Here is a 20,487-nt window from a genome sequence, read left to right on the forward strand (position 1 = left end):
GGATTACTTAGGTTTATTTATTATGTTTGGAAGTAGGGTTTCCAAAGTCAGCTTAGGATGATTTTATATTGTTAGGATAAATTTGTAATAAAAAATGAGGTGTCCAGTTTGGGATGGTAAAAATAGCACCAGTGCACCACCCTTAGAACTTAACAAAGTCTCACCAAGACATGGATTTGCAACAACAAAAGTGAGAAGCCAAGACTGTTAAGTAAAGCCATACTTGTTGATTTCTCACAATATACCAAGTACAACTACATGAATGCAGTAATATATGCATTAAAAAAAAAAAGAATGAATTTCATGTATGACAACTTTGACAAGTCTCTTTTTAATAAGGCAATAAGTTACATGTTAATTAATTCAAGCCCGTGGCAGTAGGCATATCTGATCTGGCTTGGTTAGCAAAAAAAATATTGGTACAAATATGTGACATCTCTTTCATTCTTTCCTTGGTTCCTATGAGAGGGTGGGGGCTGGTGTTAGATCTTACCCTCCAAATTTGATGGAAGTTACATCCGATCATATTCACTTACTCACTCCAGCAAAATGGTATAGAAAAAGGCTGTGCCTTCTGCAGGAACAGAGGGCATATTCTGATGATCCCTCAAGCACGTGTGGTAATTTTTTATACAATTTTTACAGCTGGTGACGAAACTGAAATCCTTGTATACATCCACAAACAATTATCCACATGGCTCTTCAAATGCTAGATATGCAAGAGATTAACATTCAGACAACAGTACGAGCTCTTCTCTGAGCTTCTTCCAAGTCCTTCAAGAACCTGCATTTCCCAGCCAAATAATAATTGGATCAGAGAACATCTTATATTAGACAATTTGGAATACCCTCAAGCAATTACAACATATGATTAAAAACCTCTACGGTATATTTATACCAAAATCCCTTTGTTTTAAGAAACAACTGTCTGCCCACCATCACAACTTCCCACTCTCCAGGATTGGTTAGGTGAGTGAAATGGCTCTATTACCATCTTGAAGATTCCTAGGAACTAAAATTGTAGATGAATTTAATTCACACGGAATTAATAATGCAACCCCAAGTACCACAACTCAAGATTTAGAAAGGCTAAAAGTAATAATGCCAAACTAATAGTTCCTTAAACTTGCATCCAACACAAGAACGAAGTAACTGGCACCAAGCCAGAGTATTTAAAACTAGTGCAGAGGTCCAAGCATTGACTGCAGCTAGCACAGCAATGTTAACTTTTTCACAATGCAAGTATTTATGTGAAATTCACAACGATGACCTGAAGCATACCTCTTAGAATTGAGAACCACAGAACCACCGAGTATAAAACGAATTCCAGAATTCATAGCATTCTGTAAAGCTACAGAACGAGACTCCTCATATGTTGTCCCGCCAACAATGAAAATGACCACTTCTTGAGGCCTGCTTAGAGATAGTTTGCGTCATTCACAACATTAGCAAAATTATTGCAATTTTTTATCCTTACACTATCAGATTATAACTTTAACAAGATGATGTAGAGGTAATTATAAGTAGGGCAAATTACACAAAAGTACCTCAACTAATCACCCTATATCACTTGAGTACCCCAATTAAAAAAAGTTGCTCGTAGGTACCTCAATTACTGATTTTGCACACCCAGGTACCTCCGTCAACTTTTCCGTCAGGCCTGCTGATAATTGCTTACGTGGCACACTAAAAACATGCCACGTGGACAAAAAAATAAAAAAAATTTTAAAAAATGAACTAATTATTTAAAAAAACTAAAAAAAAATGGAGTTGCAGGGGAGTTGCAGGGGCTAGCTCCCAGCCTCCCTCCGCCTCCCACCCCTCCCAGCCATCCCCCCCTTCGACCCCAGCTACCCTGCCGCCGATCCACCCACCGCGCCGCCGACCCACTCGACCACTCACCCCCTCTCTCCTCTCTCTGCCTCACTCTCTCTCTCTCTCTCCTCGCCCCTCACTTCCTCTCTTCACAATTTGCGGCTCCGCGGACTCCTCCTCCTAAAGGCTTGAAGCGTGTTCGTTCAAGTCCATCCGACTCGGAGCCAAAGATTGTCAAGAGGGCAAATATTGACGGAGTTGCGTGTAGGTCGGTGCCGGTGCGCCAAATATCATCAGTAGTAGGTCGTCCTCCTGCACATGATGGCGGCACCGCTGTAGTTGTCGGTGATCAAGCTTCTGAGTTGTCACCAGGTAGGGCGGCTCGGGTTGCTTTGTTAAGGTCGAGGTTTGCGGGTACCATTGTTAAGGCACAACACACTCTTCTTGGTACTAGTACTGGTTTTGGTGATCAAAGTAAATCAACGTCGACGGAGGCCAAGATTGCTGGGTTCAGAGCTCTTGAAATTGCTAAAGCCAATGAATTGATAAAGAAGCAGCGGAAAAGAGACAGAGAAGCAGCAAGGAGAGAGAGAGAGAGAGAGCGAGGCCGAGAGAGAAAGTGAGGGGCGAGGAGAGAGAGAGAGAGTGAGGCAGAGAGAGGAGAGAGGGGGTGAGTGGTCGAGTGGGTCGGCGGCGCGGTGGGTGGATCGGCGGCAGGGTAGCTGGGGTCGGAGGGGGGGATGGCTGGGAGGGGTGGGAGGCGGAGGGAGGCTGGGAGCTAGCCCCTGCAACTCCCCTGCAACTCCATTTTTTTTAGTTTTTTTTGTTTTTTTTTGTTTTTTGTTTTTTTAAATAATTAGTTCATTTTTTAAAATTTTTAAAATTTTTTGTCCACGTGGCATGTTTTTAGTGTGCCACGTAAGCAATTAACAGCAGGCCTGACGGAAAAGTTGACGGAGGTACCTGGGTGTGCAAAATCAGTAATTGAGGTACCTACGAGCAACTTTTTTTAATTGGGGTACTCAAGTGATATAGGGTGGTTAGTTGAAGTACTTTTGTGTAATTTGCCCTTATAAGTATCATAGATCCATGGTTATCTGTTAGTCCTTTGGGATGCAAACCAGACAAAATGATGTGGGCCAGACAGTAGAAACAAGGTGGAGCAACTTGAGAGGAGAGGCCAAAGGGAGACTTAGCAGATGATAATTAGTAACAGCCAGGTGTTATATCTGAGTCATTTGAGATGACCAGCAAGAAACCTGGTAATTACCATAGGGTGTCTACAATTATGAAAATCATGATTCATGAAGTGCAAAGCAATCATGAAACCATAGGGATTAAATTTAGGGTCCGCTGAGAGGGCCAGGCCTACCTTCATCAGGTTGAGGTTGCCTGGCCTCCTCGATGACCTCCTAACTTGTCCAGAAAGCAATGATTTATAAGAGTCCTGATTAATAAACTAAATATTGAAGAATAAGCTGTCAATAAGCACCAGGCATGTATATAGAGCAGCACCCAAGAAATGGGCTCCAGCCACCATGCATAGAACAGAGTGTCAAAAGTGCAGCAGCATCATTTACAATGTTCCCAAGGTTAAGACTCTTGAAGACATGAAATTCCAAACGTAGTAAACTTCTCTCTAATCCCAAAACACAACCACACTATTTGAAATTGGGGAATATACTGATGTAGGCTTGCGTAAATTGAACCCCATCTACATCCTACCTAGTTTAAACAAGGGCTAAAAGTTTGACATTCTCATCGTATTTCTGATTAGATGACATAATTTGAGATGGCTTTAAGCTTGTAAACTGTTGTTCTCTCATACAATATATAATCTCGGATAATAAAATCGGAAGTTTTTACTTATTAGAAAGTACGATCAGTTTGGGGTAGGTTAAGAATCTCCTGGAAGACAACTTGTGTTATATGTCAATACTTCAGGTACTGCCTGCTTAAAATGAAACAACACAACAATCCCCAAATTGCAGCTAAATTATAACTTATAAGTGCTCCCCAGCAATTATTTTAATGAAAAAAACAGCAACAAACCTGCCCTGCTGAAAGTGATTTCCAACAAACGGGTAGTCCACATCTCTCAGCCGTCCCTTGGTAATACTTTCCATAGTTTGGAAGAGAAGAGGCTGGTGTTGTGTGTAGACATTCTCAACCCCCTACAGCATTAGTTAAAATTCTCTATAAGCTTATAAAGCACACCCTACAATAGAAAGTAGAAAGTATAACTTTCCCAAACAAACCTTTAGCCCACGAGCCATGTTACGTGCAATATTTAAGAAATCTCAATTTCCAAAAAGATCCCCAGTTCGCTTATCAACACCAGCTTGCTTTAAGAGAAACTGGACAAGCTGTAATGCCAAAATAGCCAATTTATTAAAACCCATGGATAAGTCTAGTAACCAAATTAAAGGTACATGACAGCTTTCGGCATAATTACTGCTTTGATTGAGCCTCCCAAAGAAGGGTCAATCTCCAACAAAATTGGATGTCAGTTGCACAGGGCTCTACTTCTCATAGCGTAAAGCATACAACATGACAAGTCGTAGGCGGTCAATATCAGATACACTTTCATTGTTTAATAGATTTGTTACTGCCTGCAAAATACATAGGAAAAAGAGGTGGTTGTTTTCAGATTCAAGTTTCTGTGGAGGTTAAACTCAGTTGTGCTATCTCAAAGTCAATAACTTAAAAAAGTATATCGTACAGACTAAAAAGCTCAAGACCAAATTCTTATATAACTTGTGACAAGAAGAGTAAATATGGCAAACGAACACAGACACACTCATCGCAGGTCTTGTGTCAACTTCATAGCACTACTTAAGTCACGTGGCTTACATGTGTTTCATGAAAAAGGTATGCCATTTTTCCATGGTAGTTCCAAACTGTCCAAATGTCATCAGATGGTTATGATCTCAGGATAGGCCCTCTTCATTTAAAAATGATCTCAAGGGAGAGAAATCGAATCAAATGCATGAAATTATGTCTCAGTTTTTTTCCTTGTTAAACATTGACCTTTAAAAACTTGAAATTCTTTCTGAAATTCAAATGCTTTAAATTTTATTACGCTCTAGAACATTAGTTTCAAAACTGTTGAACATCCCCAATAAGCAGACGGTAATAAAGTAAACAATCATATAAAAAAATTATAGACATGTTCTCTGCTCCTTGTATGATTGAAATTTTCATATTTGCGTCCTACGAACCTATCGTCTGAATGTTCTGGTTACTTTTTGAAATTTGCTGAAATTCATCAACCAATTGCTTGATGTTCATCCCAATATCACCAAAGTTCTCGTACATGTTTTTTTTGAAAAAAGCATCTTGTTCTGATCACAGCACAACCTCCTATAAGCACCAATATCACAAATGTAATTGTTTAGCAATAAAAATTACAAACACAAAGATGTGCATTATAGGAGGAAAATACAGCTCAACCCATCCTTTGGAAATTTTCCAATGCTTCTTAAGTCAACTTTGTTGTCTTCAATACCGATCAATTCGTGAACCATTGCCTGTACTATAGTGTAACCAAAGAGCACCATTTAAATTTCTAGTGGTTTTATCCAATTGTAATTTAAAATGGTTTTATCCATTTTAAAAAATCCAATGATTTTGTTTTTGAAATGAAATGAAAGTGAAGAAATAGTAAAAAAGAAGAAAACAATGTTTGTAGCTAACATGCAAAACCAATTAGAAGTGTGGATAATGTCAAGCAAAGAATTCATCATGTCTAGACATTAGAAAGCACGCAATAGAGTACAAATCTATACTGCAATAAAGCAGACTTTGAAGGTTTTGGCAAAGCTTCAAATCTCATAATATTTCTGAAAACCTAGTTGATATTTTTCTCAATGAGAAATAGAAAAGGATACAAGTTGAATGTGCTCCACGGGGTCAATTTCTTTGTTTTTCTTTTTTCTTTTTTTTAAGAAACAACGTTTATTAACCAATAAAGTAAAAGAAATAAAAAACATACATGCAGTGGACAAAAAGTCCACCCCAAAATTACTTGCAGAACTACAGTATAACAAAAAAGACTCACAAATTGAAGAAAATCAAGGGTAAAAAAAAGCTGCTCTTTTTGGCTCTCTCAATCACAGAGAATCTCTATCTTCTTCAATAAATTCATTTCGACCAATTTATCTTCAGAATTTTTATTTTTATTCTGAATTCCTTTTTCAAAAGAAATGAAACTGCCCTTCAACCTTTTTTACTTATAATATCAATAGCTGATTTTGAACAACAACAAGAAACTGGTGCTGACATGATGTATAAGTGGATTTTTGACTGTGCTGTTCAGCCATTACAAAGAACAATAATGAGCATGGATAATAAAATTGACACCAAACCAAGAAAACCAATTGTTAATGAAATGGTGTGAAAAGGCAGATCAGAAAAACAAATATGAGCCAAAAAAAGGAAAAAAAGAAAAAGAAAGAAAGAAAGAAAAGCTGGTTGGCAATCACAATCCTCGCTCCCTTCTGTTTTGCACCGTAAGCAAGCGCCTTGCCAGCATCTCTGGCACCAATGACAACAAACAGCCTACCAGCTAAAGGTGAACTAGTCATACTTCCACTATTATGTGAACCTGTGAAAAAGATGTGGGAACCCAGAGCACCTTAAAGAAAAATTCTAGCCATAATAAAGAAAGAAACATAGCTAGTACAACATAATAGAAACCTCGCAGTCCATCTTCAATAGCAGAAATAGCGCCAACATAGTCCGTATTGAATCCAAATAACTTCCCGTCAGTTGGTCTCCTCATAATGCAATTAATAGCACCTATTAACTGAATATTGTGATCAAGATAGAAATCCCATTAATAAGTATTTATATGACTGAAAAAACAAAACACATGTATAAGCATGACTCACATGTCAGCCGACTATTCAGACAAAGAATGTCAGCATCGTAATATTAACTGTTTATACACTACCTTGCAACTGGATCAACCTCATCACAGTACTTAAGTGCAGCTTCCTTGTGAGGAATTGTAATGCTGTGTTGGAAACGAAGACTACACACTGTGATCTTGATGTAAAAGAGCAAGCACAAACTGTATACAGCTACTATACAGTTGCCAATTGGATTTGGACAGCTGGATCCCACCTAGATCAGGCGCAAGTGGTCTGCTGCACATCTGCCCGCAGGGCCCGTGGCACCAGACACAGGGGAACAAGCTTGAGCCACCTCTCTCTCTCTCTCTCTCTCTTCCCGTTAGCAGCTTCTGCACATTGGTCCCGCCACTTTTTTGGTTCCAATGTAGGTCATTTGTCAAATTCCAATTCATTTTTTTGACCCACTTTTTGCCAAGTCAGTTCCATAATTGCCATTTGAAACCCCATTGCAAACTATATATATATATTTTTTTTTTTTCAAAAATCAATAAAATTGAATTAAATTGTCATTTGACAACCCATTGCACATAGGACAGACATTTCAATTCCTTCCATTTTCAACACCAACAAAGCATGGACTCCTCATTTCGAAATCAATGAAATGTAATATATTGCATAACTCATTCATACATGGATAAGAATGCTTCCCAGCAACAAAAGCTGTTACCTTGTTTCTCACTTCTATCCAACTACAACCAGGCATTTTCTTCACCCCTTGTTCAACCATCATCTTCCTAACCATTTCTGCTTCCTTCCATTGTCCACTTGCACAATACAAATTTGACAGTAGCACATAGCTTGTCTCTTTATGTGGTTCTAATATTTTCAGAGTTTCACCCAAATATCTTCCAAATCCTATGTCCCCCTGTACAGAGCAGGCTCCAAGCAGAGTTTCACATGAGCTGGTCTTAGCACTACCTACTTCTGAATAGTTATCAACCAGCTCCTTGGCTTCTGCTAAGTGACCACCTCTGCCTAGCATATCCACCATGCATGCCACATGATCCATTCCAGGAGAAAGCCCATAAACTGACCCCATTGTTTCAAAAAGCACACGACTTTCCCCTATAAGTCCTGAATGGCTGCAAGACATCAACAAGCCAATAAAGGTCACATTATCTGGTTTTACTCCATTTTCCACCATTTCTTCAAAAAGCTGTAGAGCTAGGATAGCTTTCCCATGCAATCCAAATGCAAACAACATAGCATTCCAAGATACCAGATCCTTGTGAAATATATTTCTGAATGCATGGATTGACCCTTCCAAGTCCCCACATTTAGCATACATGTTAACTAAACCATTCCCGATAAAGACATACGCATGGAAGCCATACTGAATTATGCAACCATGGATCATTTTACCATGTCCTAGTAATGCCAAGCTTGAACATGCATGAAGGACAGCTCCAAATGTGAAATCATCTGGTTGGAGACCACTTCTCAACATATCAACAAAGAAGCTAGCAGCTTTGTTTCCATGTCCATTTCTTGCATACCCTGAGATCATAGATGTCCATGAGACAACATCCCTTTCAGGGGCTCGCTGAAATACAAGAAGTGCTTCGTTGGTATTCCCCAATTTCATGTAGGTATCAATCATGGCATTCCAGGACACCTGTGTTAGAGTTCCAATGGACTCAAAAACCTTTACTGCATTGCCAAGGCAACCTAAGTTGGCATAAAAACTTAAAATCGAGTTCTTTACCTCTATGGAAGAGCCCCAGCCACTTTTAATGATAAAAGCATGCACCATGCAACCACACCAAAATTCTAAATCCTCAGCGCAGGCATTCATGATTGCACTGAAAGTCCACTGATCCGGCTGAGACAAACTCTCATTCATTTCCTTCAACAAACCCAAACATGACTCCACTTCGTAACATCGTGCATAACCCAAAATCATAACATTCCAAGCTATCTCCACCCTTCTTGGCATCACATCAAACACTTTACGCGCAATGCCAAACTGGCCAGAGTTTGTTAGCGCAAATAAAAATGAACACCAAGTTACTTCATTCCTAAGTTTCATCTCTTCAAACACTCTGCTAGCACTAGAGGGATTCAAACACTTCCCATACATATCAATAAGCGCATTGCTAACCGGCAAGTAAGACTGGTAACCCAAAACTGTTAAGTAAGCATGAACTTTGGTTCCAATAGGAAGCTCGCATGCGCCAGCACAGGGGCTTAAAGTTGCGGTGAATGTGAAGTGATCGGGCCTAGTGTCAGAGATTCTCATGCGGCGGAAAAGAGAGAGCGCTTCTTGGTGAAACCCCAGTTGGGTATAGCTAGTAAGCATTGCGTTCCAGGCGATTGAGTCTCTGTAAGGCATTTCATCGAACAACTTGCGAGCACATGCTATCTGACCAACCCTTGCAAGGGCTGCTATCTTTGACGTAGTTTGGCACAAAGTTTGAATGCATGTCATCGGGAATTCTAACAGAAGGCCATTACCCTACAGTCTATACGTACAAGCCGTTTTGTGTATGAAGAATGCTACAGATAGTAAAAAAGAGAAAAGGACCGAACCTTGCAACTTGCAATGGCTGCTATTTTGACGTAATTTGGCACGAAGTTTAACTACATGCCATTCTATTTGAGAAATTCTAAAACAAGGGCACAAGGCCACTAACCTGCAAAAGCCCCTTTTGTGTAGCAAGATACACCCATACACGCAGCAAAAAAGAAATAACTCCAAGGTGTTGGAGGGAGGAGTTGATTCGAAGGTAAACTAGACACCCGAGTTCGAATTTCAAATTCGATTCTTTGAGCCAGATAATAAGGGAGGTAAAATATTTTGTGAATCACCTAGGTCCGGCGTGGATTGTCAGATTAATAATAGTGGCAAATTGTATCAAAATTAAAAGTTTACATACTAAATTAAAAAAATAGTGTGCAAATTATGAATCACCCCAAATCTCATAAGTGTAATTGTAAAATGTTAATTGAAACTTTTATTTAAGTATATTGAAATGTCAATGAGCATCAAGTCTCCCTTTATAGGAAGAGGTCATGAGTTCAAATCTTATGGACGATAATACAAGTTATTGGTCTAGCAATATTTTTCTTTATTTCTTTTGAAAGATATTTCCAAGTTCCAATTTTTCATTTCCCAATATAAAAGAAATAATTTATTGAAAAAAGTAACCCGTTAACATAACTTTATGCCAAAAAAATAAAAACAACACATTTTTTTAACAAAAAAAAATTGAGAAAAATTATGCATTTATAAATACATCAAGGTCACGTCATAAATGAGATGAAGTCACAATGTGGGTTAAGATGGAGATATGATCTTGCAACCCATTCATCAACCTCATTTTAAGGGGTCATTCTAGCAATAAATCTTTTTTTTTTTTTTTGTAGATTTTATGTTTATCTTTAAGCTACAAAAAAATTTTCTTATTTATTTTTAAGCCATAAAACATGGAGTGTCCAAATGTTCATTGTGATTTTTTTGTTTACTAGTTCAAAACATTACATTTTCACATAAAGTAGAGTTACAGTTTTACTTAATTTATTTTTACATTCTATTTAGATCTTATGATTTAAGACTTAAAGTTTAACTTATTGGAGCCATAAATTAGGATGTACTCCTTCATCATCCTAAGTTTTTGATTAAAATCTTATGGCTTTTTCAATTTTGATTGTATTGATGAGTGTGCATTTTACATCACTTTATAATACTAATTCTTTAACTTAGAGTGTTAGAACTCGATATTTTGTGTTTGTTATCTTGTTTTTGTGTTTTCAGGTCAAATGAAGCATCAATAAGAAAAATAAGCAAATGAAGTCATTTTGGGACATTTCCTAGTCAAACTAGGAAAATGGGTCAATTCTTGTCAAACCAGGAAAAGAACTGAAATTCTAGTCAAATGAGGATTCCTAATGACAAGAGGAAACATCAAGCCCAGAACCATCATTGTCAAGCCAGAAATGAGAAATTCTAATTGAAGCAAGAATTCATGGTTGAACTAAGAAACCTAACCTTACTAGGGAAAAGAGTATTAATGAGACTAGGAGACTCTAGGGGCAACATGATCATTACGAGAAGTCAAAATGGACAATGTTAGTTTCTAGGATTTGTTATATTGGCTATTTTCCTTGTCAAAACCTTTGTATTTAATTTTATTAATCACTCACAAGCTCTAGGCTAGATTAAGGACAAGTTCAGCTGTATTGAAGAAGTCAAGAATGAATAAAGACTCAAGGTATACTGCACTTCATTCAATTCATGAAAAATAACAGTTTTTTGTCCATTTGACTAGTCATAAAGAACAATGTTTTTCACGTACAGTGGTTGATACAGTGACAGACACTGCAATGGGGCCATTTCGGGTTTTACTTATTAAAGCCCATTTCATTGAAAACTCATTTTTCTGTTTTTACTAAACATGCATGTGCATTGCACATGACTTGGTTCCCTCACTGTATCAATCAGATCTGATTGCATCTCATTCATTCACGCCACACACTTACACACACCTCAGCACTATTCATCATCTTCTCCATTTCTGATTTTTGCAAAATAAAACAATATTTGTTTTTACAGCTCATCATTCATATCCTAAGTAATACTAGGATACCCCTCTAGGACAAAAGGAATATGCCCCTTATTCGTCTCTTGTGGACAGTCATTGATTGGCTTCCACGTGGCTCGGGCAAACATGGAAATGGCGTGTGTGTGTACGGGTATATGAGATATTCGGTTCAGACTTTTTGGTGGGTGTTGATGAGCATATTTTCAGTGAGTATTTTCGTGGGTTCTTATCTGGGTATTTTTCGGGGTGAGTGCTTATCTTTTATCAAGTTAGAAAATGTTTTTTTTATTTTCAAAATCAAAATGATTTTCTAAACTTGTTTGTTTCATCTAAAAATCTGAATGGGCTTGAGTGTTTAAATCTTTTCATATATTTTTCAAACATATTCATTTAGATTTTAGTTGAAGGATTCTGTATCAACCTTTTCATGCCTCTTGCTTGAGAAGGTTGATTTTTTTTAAAGAATCCAAAATTTGCATATCATGTTCATACATTGATGAATCTACTGGGCTTGGTGTGAATTGGTGTCATGGGTTGATGAGCTTGGAGTTGGAGCTGCCTTCTTCATGAATGACCGAATGACCGATTGCCTTGCTTATGGAAGTTGCACAAAGGGGTAAGAAAGCTGCCACTTAGTTTAGGACTTAGTGATTGAGCTTGTGTGCTGTATACTCTCTTTGTATTGAACTTCTTCTTTAGTGGATTGCCCGGTCAGCTGAAAAAGACCCCCAGTTTTTACCCTTTGTGGTTTTTCTGGGTGAACATCTTGTGTGCATTCGTCTCCCCTTTTGTGTTGGTATGCTTACTGACTCACTTAACTTATAAACACAAATCTGCACTGTAGCTATTTGTTTGAAATTGATATATGTCTTATAGAACTGTCTAGCTAATCACACACCACTGTAGTTGTGGATAACACTGGGATGCCTACTGTGATGGGTCCTCTAAGTGTATAGGATGTCACTTGATCCTTTGTTGTGTTTGATTTGTGTTGTTCACAAAAGTGATTTTGGTTTTAGAAGTCAATCTGGAGTTTCAGATTTTAGTTACTGAATCGTCTGAGTTGTGTCTGTTTGACTAGTTCCTGAATGATCATATAAATCAAAAATTGGGGTCCGATCACTGAAAGTGAAATTAATCAAGTTTATTAAGTGAATAGATCACCCAATACAAACTTTCAGACAAGAAATCTTACATCTACAAGGAATCCTAGTTGGACTAGGAAAGGGTGGTCAAAGTCAACTCAATCAAGTCAAGGTTCCAGAAGCTTCTAGAAGGTGGTGGACATCCATGGAATCAAATAGAGGGAATAAATGAATTCGAATCCAAGCGGAAATGAGGGGCGAAATTGGAAGTCAAAGTCAATGGTCAATGGTCAATGGTCAAGGGTCAACTATGACATGTCATGAAGTCAAATGGGCCATAGGCCTAAGTGAATGTCGAATGCAAGGTGGCAGCTCATGCATGCATGCATGCGCATGCCATGCACTCCATGCGCCAACCCTAGCAGCCTAAGAAGCCCAAGGAGCCAAGCCCATGCCGCACACCCTAGGATTCCTAACCCTAGCCTTGCCTCACAAGGATTTTTCTCTCACCTCTATAAATACATCATATTCTCTCATAATTCAAGGTCCACATATTTTACACTTTCAGAATTTCAGAGAGAGAGAGAGGTCGAAAGCTAGAGAGAGAGAGAGAGAGTGAGTAAGTGATTGGCGTGATAAACTAGACAGAGAAGGAGCCAAGCCTTGTGCCGCAAGCCCTAGCTCACCTTGCCGTGGGTTCCTCCGGCTTGCTAGGTGTCTCTTTCGTCTCCTCTCATTGCCGCAGCCCCCCTAGTAATGTTTCCTTTGGTTTTCAATTCTCTTTTCTTCTAAAATTATAGTTTTTAATTGTTTTGTTTAATTAGTGTGTTAATTAACATGGATTGAGAATTTATTTATATTATTCAGATTTTTTTTTTTATTTTAATTATGTAATTTATTATTCTATCTTGCATGTTAGTTGTAGGTTGATTGTTGAATATGTCATGCTTTAACAAATCGTTTATCTGTCTCTTGATGAATTAATTTGATGTTTGCATGTATCAAATTCTCATTATCTATTTGAATCTGTTCACTATTTGTATGCGTCCTTTAACTGGTCACCTTATGATAATTGCATCTAGTTTATTTGTTAGGTTTAGCTGTAAAATAATCAAAGACAATAAATCATAGGTAATAAGGGAATAATAGATTATTTTTGATAATGGTTTCGTAGGACCTCTACAAGAAAATAGTCAAAGCTTGTATGTTAGGTTTGTGTTTGACTGCTACGCAACAAAACGACTTAGGGTTTAGCTCCCGAGTTTTGGGCAGAGACCTAAACCCTAAGCTATAAGCTTTGAAACCCTAATTTTAAACCTTAAACCTCATTTATATATACCATGCACCTTATTTCTATACCCTAAACTAAATTAAGGGCAATGTTGTAATTTTATGCTCACAAGTACAATTAGACTACATTAGCCAACTTTCAAGACAATATAAAAGCCTCAAGAATAAAAATGTCAAATGGAAATGCCCAAAACAAAGGGGCCAATATGTTTGTGACATAATCTAAAAAACTACATTTAAATTAATTTGGTAGTCTAATTGAAATATTATATGGTCTTCATGTCATTCTAAAAAATTATTAAGATTTGATATTTAATCCTAATTTTTCATAAAAATTATAGAAGCAACAAACCATTTGAACGCTTGAACGACATCAAGAGAAAAATATATAATTTTGAGCATTGCTTGCTCTAAAAATAATAATAATAATAATAATAATAATACAACTTTATTTGAGTTTTCTAAATGTAATGGTAGAACGACAACATTTCATACCATATTAGTGAACTATATTATGTGCAAGTAAGGTCTAACTTATTATATTAATTACTAGATAAAGTTGTACAGATGATGGACAAATTTTAAACAACTGTGTGATAAATAGTATATAATTATAGTTTGATTGAATTTGTAACTGTTACAATGAAGGCATTTGATTAGTGCAAATATTTGTATTGGATGTTGTCCCAGCTCCCTTGATGGATCTTTAACCAATTATTAAAATCATTATATTTTGGTTTTTGTGCTTGATTTTTTCTTTAAAAATCCATAATTATTTAGGGCTAAGGCTGGGCGGCGGTGGGGTTGGGCGGGTGAAGGCCTTTTTCAGCCGGGCTGAGACGTCGGGTTAAGGCCCAAACAACCCATCATGCCCGATAAGTAGTCTGATTTATGGCGGTCAGTGGAGGTGGGTTAACGGTGACATGACCGCCCCCGGATTCCACCCTGAAACTCGGAGAGGTCTTGTGGGATCCAAAATCAAAGAAAATCCTACCTAAATTTCGGCAAAACCTCCCCTGAAAATGGACTAACCTAAAATTTATAAAACCTGTAAAAACACTTCTAAAAACATCAGCCACCTCTACCACAACCAAAAGGATCTCCGACCCAATAACCAATCCACATCCAAATATGTTATTCACTCAATTCAGGGTTATCAGAGCATACTAAATTAACTTTACACCTCAAGTACACTAACTAAGGGAAGAACCCATTAAGCTCAAAGATACTGACAAACTGCAATTGGGGAACTTGCTACCTCGACTTGACCACATTAAAGGTGTGTGTACGATACACCGGTCTCTCATCCAGCACAACGATTTAAAACGCTAAAATTAAACTCACAAACACCTCCTCAAACATCCAAAGCTTCTTGGCTCTAACCAACGTCACCCAACCATGCAAACAAATCCTAAACTTAAAAGAAAATCTGCACAAGACTTATTTCAGTCGAAAAGCTCGTTGTAGAGAAATTTGTCATCGACTAAGTCTCACATTTCCACTCCAAAACAGCATCGGCTTCTCCAACCACACTCTACATACCCAAAACCAATCACCCACTCAAAATATTACCATAAATAAATCCCAAAATCACAAAAAGGCAGTGGGGGTTCAAAATTTCGATGATTGCCGCCTAAGAGGCTGGTTCAAGACCAAAATTTGCTAAAATTATCAAAATTTCTCAAACCCACTCAATTTCTGCATCCTAAACATTAATTGAACTTCCTAATATTGCAATTATATCCAGATAAACAACAATAATCGCCCCCAATCCGAAAACCCCAAAGAAATCCCGAAATGACATCAATTTCCCAAATTCAATCTTCCACAATTTCTCAAATTCAGACAAATCAGCCACAAGAGAATGAGAGCCTACTCAGAAGGGAAGAATACCCACCTAAATTCGAGTTGATTGGTGCAGGAGATTGATCGAAATTGATGGAGGAAGGTGCGGCAATTTCTTGGTGTTTCTCCGAATCGGACTTGTGTGCAGAGGCTAGGTTGGGTTGGCTGGAAAAATGGTCGGGGCAGGTGGTCAGTGTCGGCGAGATGGGTGGTGCAGTGGCTCGGGTTGGTGGACGACGGTAGGCGCTGCTGGTGCCAGGTGGCTGCGCACAGGGAGAAGGCAGAGAGAGAAAGAGTGAGCTCGGGGGGGGGGGGGGGGTGGTCGGCGGCTGGGGGTGTTCGCCGGAGGTTGAGGCCGGCAAGGGTGGCCAGCAAGAGTGGCCGGCGATGGTGAGTGGGGGTGGCTGGGGTTGGTGCGCGCAGGGGAGGGGTGCGGGAGTGGAGAGTGAGAAAGAGAGACAAAGAGATAGAGAGAGACAGAGAGATTTTTGTAGAAAATTCTGGAGAGAGAACGAGAGATTTCAGGAAAAAAAAAAAAAGGTTTTTAAAATTCTTAAGTGCAATTTTACACAATTTCTCCACACTTGTACGATCCATAACTCGGATCAACGCATGCTATATGTCTATGACATTGTGGGTTCGAGACCTTTGTAACGAGCCCAGAGTCAAAATCAAAAGCTCATTAGTTTTAAAAGTCAACCTTTGGGTCAAACCCAATTTAAAACAGAAATTAAAAATTAAACCAAAACCTTTTTATTTTCAAAATAAATCCCCAAAATGATCCAAATAAATTCTCAAAATATTTAAAATAATTCCTTGAAAAAAAATACGAAGTCTCACAATTTAATCTCCCACTACACCTCTAAATGACCATTACGAATAAATAAATAAAAAATTAAATTTCTAATGAAATTTGAGTCGGGTCGTTACAAACGGTTTGGGTTAGGCGGTATCGGCCTAGCCGACAAACAAATGGTTGGCAACAACAACACCAACGACAACGACAACCTGAAGACAGCTCAGCGACGAGAAGATCGGCTTTGATCATCCGCAATTAAATGGCGGGGATTTGCTACAGCAGAGGAATTGTTGAGCACGATGTGGCTGGTAGCAAAACTGTTGACCACCCTGTAAAAACCAACACAATATTAGCAAATGAATGCCTTGCAATAAAATACCTAGATCCGAAAACAAGAGGACAGTAAATTCAACTTAACATCACAACCACCTAACCCTCGGAAATAAAAAAGCACCTAAAAATCTTTACGATGTGACCAGCTAGCTTCAGTGAAGAAAATGAGGTGGTGGTGGTGCTCAGATGATGGAGGAGATCGAAGGAAGGAAAGGATCATGAGGTGATGGTGATGGTGAGATGGTGGTGAGGTCTGGGTCTGGGTCTGGGAGAGTTCTCAAAAAGACTAGAGACTGAGAGTAGGGGTGGACACAATTTGGTTTGGTTTAATTTTTGGTCAAAACCATCACCAAACCGCTATGGTCGGTTTGAGATTTTCTCAAACCATCACCAAACCATAGAAGCCGAAAACCGAAGGTGCGGTATACCTAAAATTTCGGTTTGGATTGGTTTAGTTTGGTTTGGTTTTTCAAGGCCCAACATTATTTTTCAATCCCAAAATTTTCGAAACATAGTGATTATTTTTTGAAAAGTTAGTTTATAATGTAAGTTTAAGACATTATACATGATTGTATATGGTGCATAATACCATATAGATTAATTTTGTTCCAATTATATAATGCCACATGTAAAAAATAATATATTATTAATTCATATAAGTAGTCGATTTGGTTTGGTTTAATTGGCAGTTTGGGATAACGAAACTGTAAACAATACGAAATTTAAGGTTTGGTTTGATTTTCAAACCGTTCAGTTAAAAAATATGAAAAAAATTGATTCAAACCAAACTGTCTGTTCGGTTTGGATTGGTTTTTCAGTTTATCGGTTTGAATTAGGGCTGGGTTTGGTTCGGTAACCGAACCAATATGGGCAAACCAACGGCCGGCGGAATGCACAGATTTGAAGCCGACACCAAACCATCGGAAGTCGGTTACCGACAAATCGGTATCGGTCGATGATGGTCTTACCGTAAACATAAGCCGAGAGGAGGAGGAAGCTTGCTCTGTTTTCCCACACAGGAGCAAAGAAAATGGTCTGCTCTGTTTTCCCACGCAAGAGTAGAGCAAATGCCTTGTTCCAACTAATGAAATAGATATTCAAAATGTGTATTGTGAATCTAGGACATTGACAACCCCTATGGGACTTAGTAAATGCTTGAAATCAATTAAAGAGCATGCTTTTTCTGCATCTCCATACCCTGTCATCATAACTCTTGAAGACCACCTTACCTCCCCAATCTCCAAGATAATGTAGCATAAGTGATTTTTTTTAATCCTTTTATGATTAATGTATCTCATTCTTACTAGAAGCACTATTCAAAGTTACAATATATATATATATTCTAAAAGAGTGATATGTTGATATGTTGGTCACTCAAACATTTGGTGATATGTTGTTTTATCTTGAATCTAATTCTCTAAAAGAGTTACCTTGACCAGAAGAACTGAAGTATCGAATTATTATTTCTACCAAACCTCCTGAGTAGTACCTTAAGGCAAAAACTGTGAATGAAAAGCCAGATAACTCGCTTAAGAGAAAAGATATTGACGAAGATTCATGGGGGAATGAGAGAGAGAGAGAGAGAGAGAGAGAGAGAGAGAGGATGGAGGAGAGATTGCAGAGCAGGCTGAAGCCAGCGAGCACTCGGGGAAGCCAATGATCACTCGGGAAATCCAGCGAGCTCTCGGTGTAGTTTTCGGTTTTGGTAAACTGACGTTTGTGATATTCCAAACTGCTTTCGACGCTGATATTGGTAGTTCAGTTCGGTTATGAAACTGAAACCGATATTTCACAAATTAACACCGAATCAATTAGTGCGATTGCGGTTCGGTTGTCGATTTTTCATTTAAAAAACCCAGCTCTAGTTTGAATGCCCACCCCTAATTGAGAGACTAGAGACTAGAGACTAGAGAGAGTGAGAGACTTATAGGCTTTATGAAACCCTATAAATATGTTATGCGTCACTAAATGAACAAGCAGCGAAGTCAGCTTAGGTGGCAACTCCTTTATAGTTTTAATTGAATAAGAATACACGAGCGTGTCGGTTTCGTTTTGAGAAATGGAAGCCCAAAACCATTACCAACCCAAGTGACTGCAGGCTGGTTGGCTAGAGGGCTTGGGTGAGCCCGTGATGATATGTCACTGACCCGACCTGACCCAACATGTTGATTTAATCGGGTCCATGACCACTCCTAATTTGGGGTTTGTTTTTAAAAGCCTAAAATGAATAATAAGCTTGTTTTAAGGCCCACTATGAAAAAAATCGGTCCCAACTCAATCCATTTTAATGAATCACGTGAAAAAATGCACTGGGCACAAAGCCCAACATATGTTGCTTTTTTTTTTTCACTTCTGGAGTATTGCCATTGTTCAATAGTGGCAATTATTTATAGTCACCGTTGAACGGTGGCTATTCTTACTTTACAACAACACTGAAAAAAAAGGGCAACTTATATTATCCATCTATCTTTTTCTTGCATAAACATGTCAAAAGAGCATACAAAAAAAAAAAAAAAAAAAACCCTTATGGAGTCTAAAGAGCATACAAAAAAAAAAAAAAAAACACCCTTATGGAGTCGTATCAACTATTGTCAAATTTGTCTAAAGCCACTATAAAGTAGTGGCTATCAATGCAACAGACAGTGACAATCGGCATTGTACAACATTAGATGTGCCCTTAGTGTGTTTCACTATTTTTTTGTTAGTTTGAGCACCCGTTTTTCAAAAGGTGACCTTATTTCGAATTAGGTAGGCTATTTTAACACTTGGAAACATTATGTGAGATTATTTATCATTAAAGATTGTAAAATGAACTTCAAAATCATTTTTAATAATTATTTCTCAACTCTTATAAAATGCTTTACATTTTTACCCATGACCATTTGTTATGTTTTAAGTGAATAATGGTATTTCACTCCTGCACTAACACTTTGTAATAATATTTGTTCTTTTAATAATTAACTACGTTGAACTCATGACCTACTCCAACAAAGGAAATTGTGTGTTATCCATTAGTCCAAATGGTCATTAGCCACTTTGTGAATAGATTGATAGACAATACTTTATTCAGAATATTTGGAAAGCAATTTTAAAATTTAAAGATGGCCAAATTTTACTTTTGGTACCTATAATTTAGAAAAAGTTATACTTTAATCCTTGTAATTTCAATTGTTATGATTTTGATTCTATAGATTACAAATTGTTGCAATTTAAAGACACGTTAACATTTTCTTTCATTAAATTGTCAAATTCATTGCATCTGTTTGTTATATTCTTTATAAAGCATTGCATTTTTTATCATATATTATTAACAATTCAATGACAAATTTAATGAATTAATAGACGAAAATGCTAACCTGTTATTGAATTACAACGGTTTATAAATTGTAAGACCAAAATTAAAACAATTGAAATTGCAGGACCAAAAGTGAAATTTAGCCTTTAAAGATTGTAGACCTAGTTAATATTATATCGTTACCTGACTGGATTATTAGTAACATATTTGTGTGAAAAAATGCATGCACATGAGTCTCTTTAGATCCAAACATTTCAAAGTAAAAAACAGAGTACCAGTAACTTCTACTCTTTTTAAATACATTATGTCTAACGATGGCTAATGTTTTAATAGTTATTGTTTTTAATAACTAATTTAGTACTATTGTTGTCAAAATCCAAATCCCTTTTCGCTAAATATATTTTGTTGGATTTGAAGTGAAATTTCCAATGACCCAATCAACCTGAGATTAATGAGGTAAAATGCTCCACATTTTATGTTTGCTTAACTGGTTGTGTCAGAATCCCCCTCAACCCAATCCGAATTATTTCAGCCTCAAGTTGGCTCCTCATGCAAAAACGCAAGAGCC

At 37.7% G+C, this 20,487-nt stretch overlaps 1 protein-coding gene across 5 annotated transcripts; it reads right to left on the reverse strand.

The window, feature by feature from the left end:
* Positions 1-231: 231 nt before the first annotated feature.
* VPS45 (vacuolar protein sorting 45) lies at positions 232-10,246 on the reverse strand. Of its 5 annotated transcripts, XR_015123882.1 has the most exons (8): positions 9,365-10,246; positions 6,770-9,193; positions 6,514-6,622; positions 5,037-6,421; positions 4,074-4,181; positions 3,868-3,989; positions 1,282-1,413; positions 232-784 (listed from the first exon to the last, which is right to left on the reverse strand). XR_015123882.1 is itself a non-coding variant. In XM_086254309.1 (5 exons), the coding sequence occupies exons 2-5, from the start codon at positions 4,089-4,091 to the stop codon at positions 733-735; spliced, it is 324 nt and encodes a 107-aa protein (XP_086110435.1). In that variant the 5' UTR covers positions 4,092-4,181; positions 5,037-5,255; the 3' UTR covers positions 237-732. The 5 variants fall into 5 exon arrangements, 1 of the variants encoding a protein (XP_086110435.1); XR_015123883.1 differs by having other exon boundaries at positions 4,101-4,181; positions 6,770-10,246; XR_015123881.1 differs by having other exon boundaries at positions 6,770-10,246.
* Between the last annotated feature and the right edge of the window lie 10,241 nt (positions 10,247-20,487).

Source organism: Dryas octopetala, chromosome 8 (assembly GCF_963921425.1).
Source record: "Dryas octopetala chromosome 8, drDryOcto1.1, whole genome shotgun sequence".
Classification (NCBI taxonomy): Eukaryota; Viridiplantae; Streptophyta; class Magnoliopsida; order Rosales; family Rosaceae; genus Dryas; species Dryas octopetala.

Bases quoted from the DNA above. Each gene is read 5' to 3' on its own strand.
- VPS45 (XM_086254309.1), bottom strand. The intron at 1,414-3,867 runs GTTTGTTGCTGT...ATCTCTAAGCAG, and splicing joins AATCACTTTCAGCAGGGCAG to GCCTCAAGAAGTGGTCATTT. The intron at 785-1,281 runs GTATGCTTCAGG...TGGGAAATGCAG, and splicing joins GTGGTTCTCAATTCTAAGAG to GTTCTTGAAGGACTTGGAAG.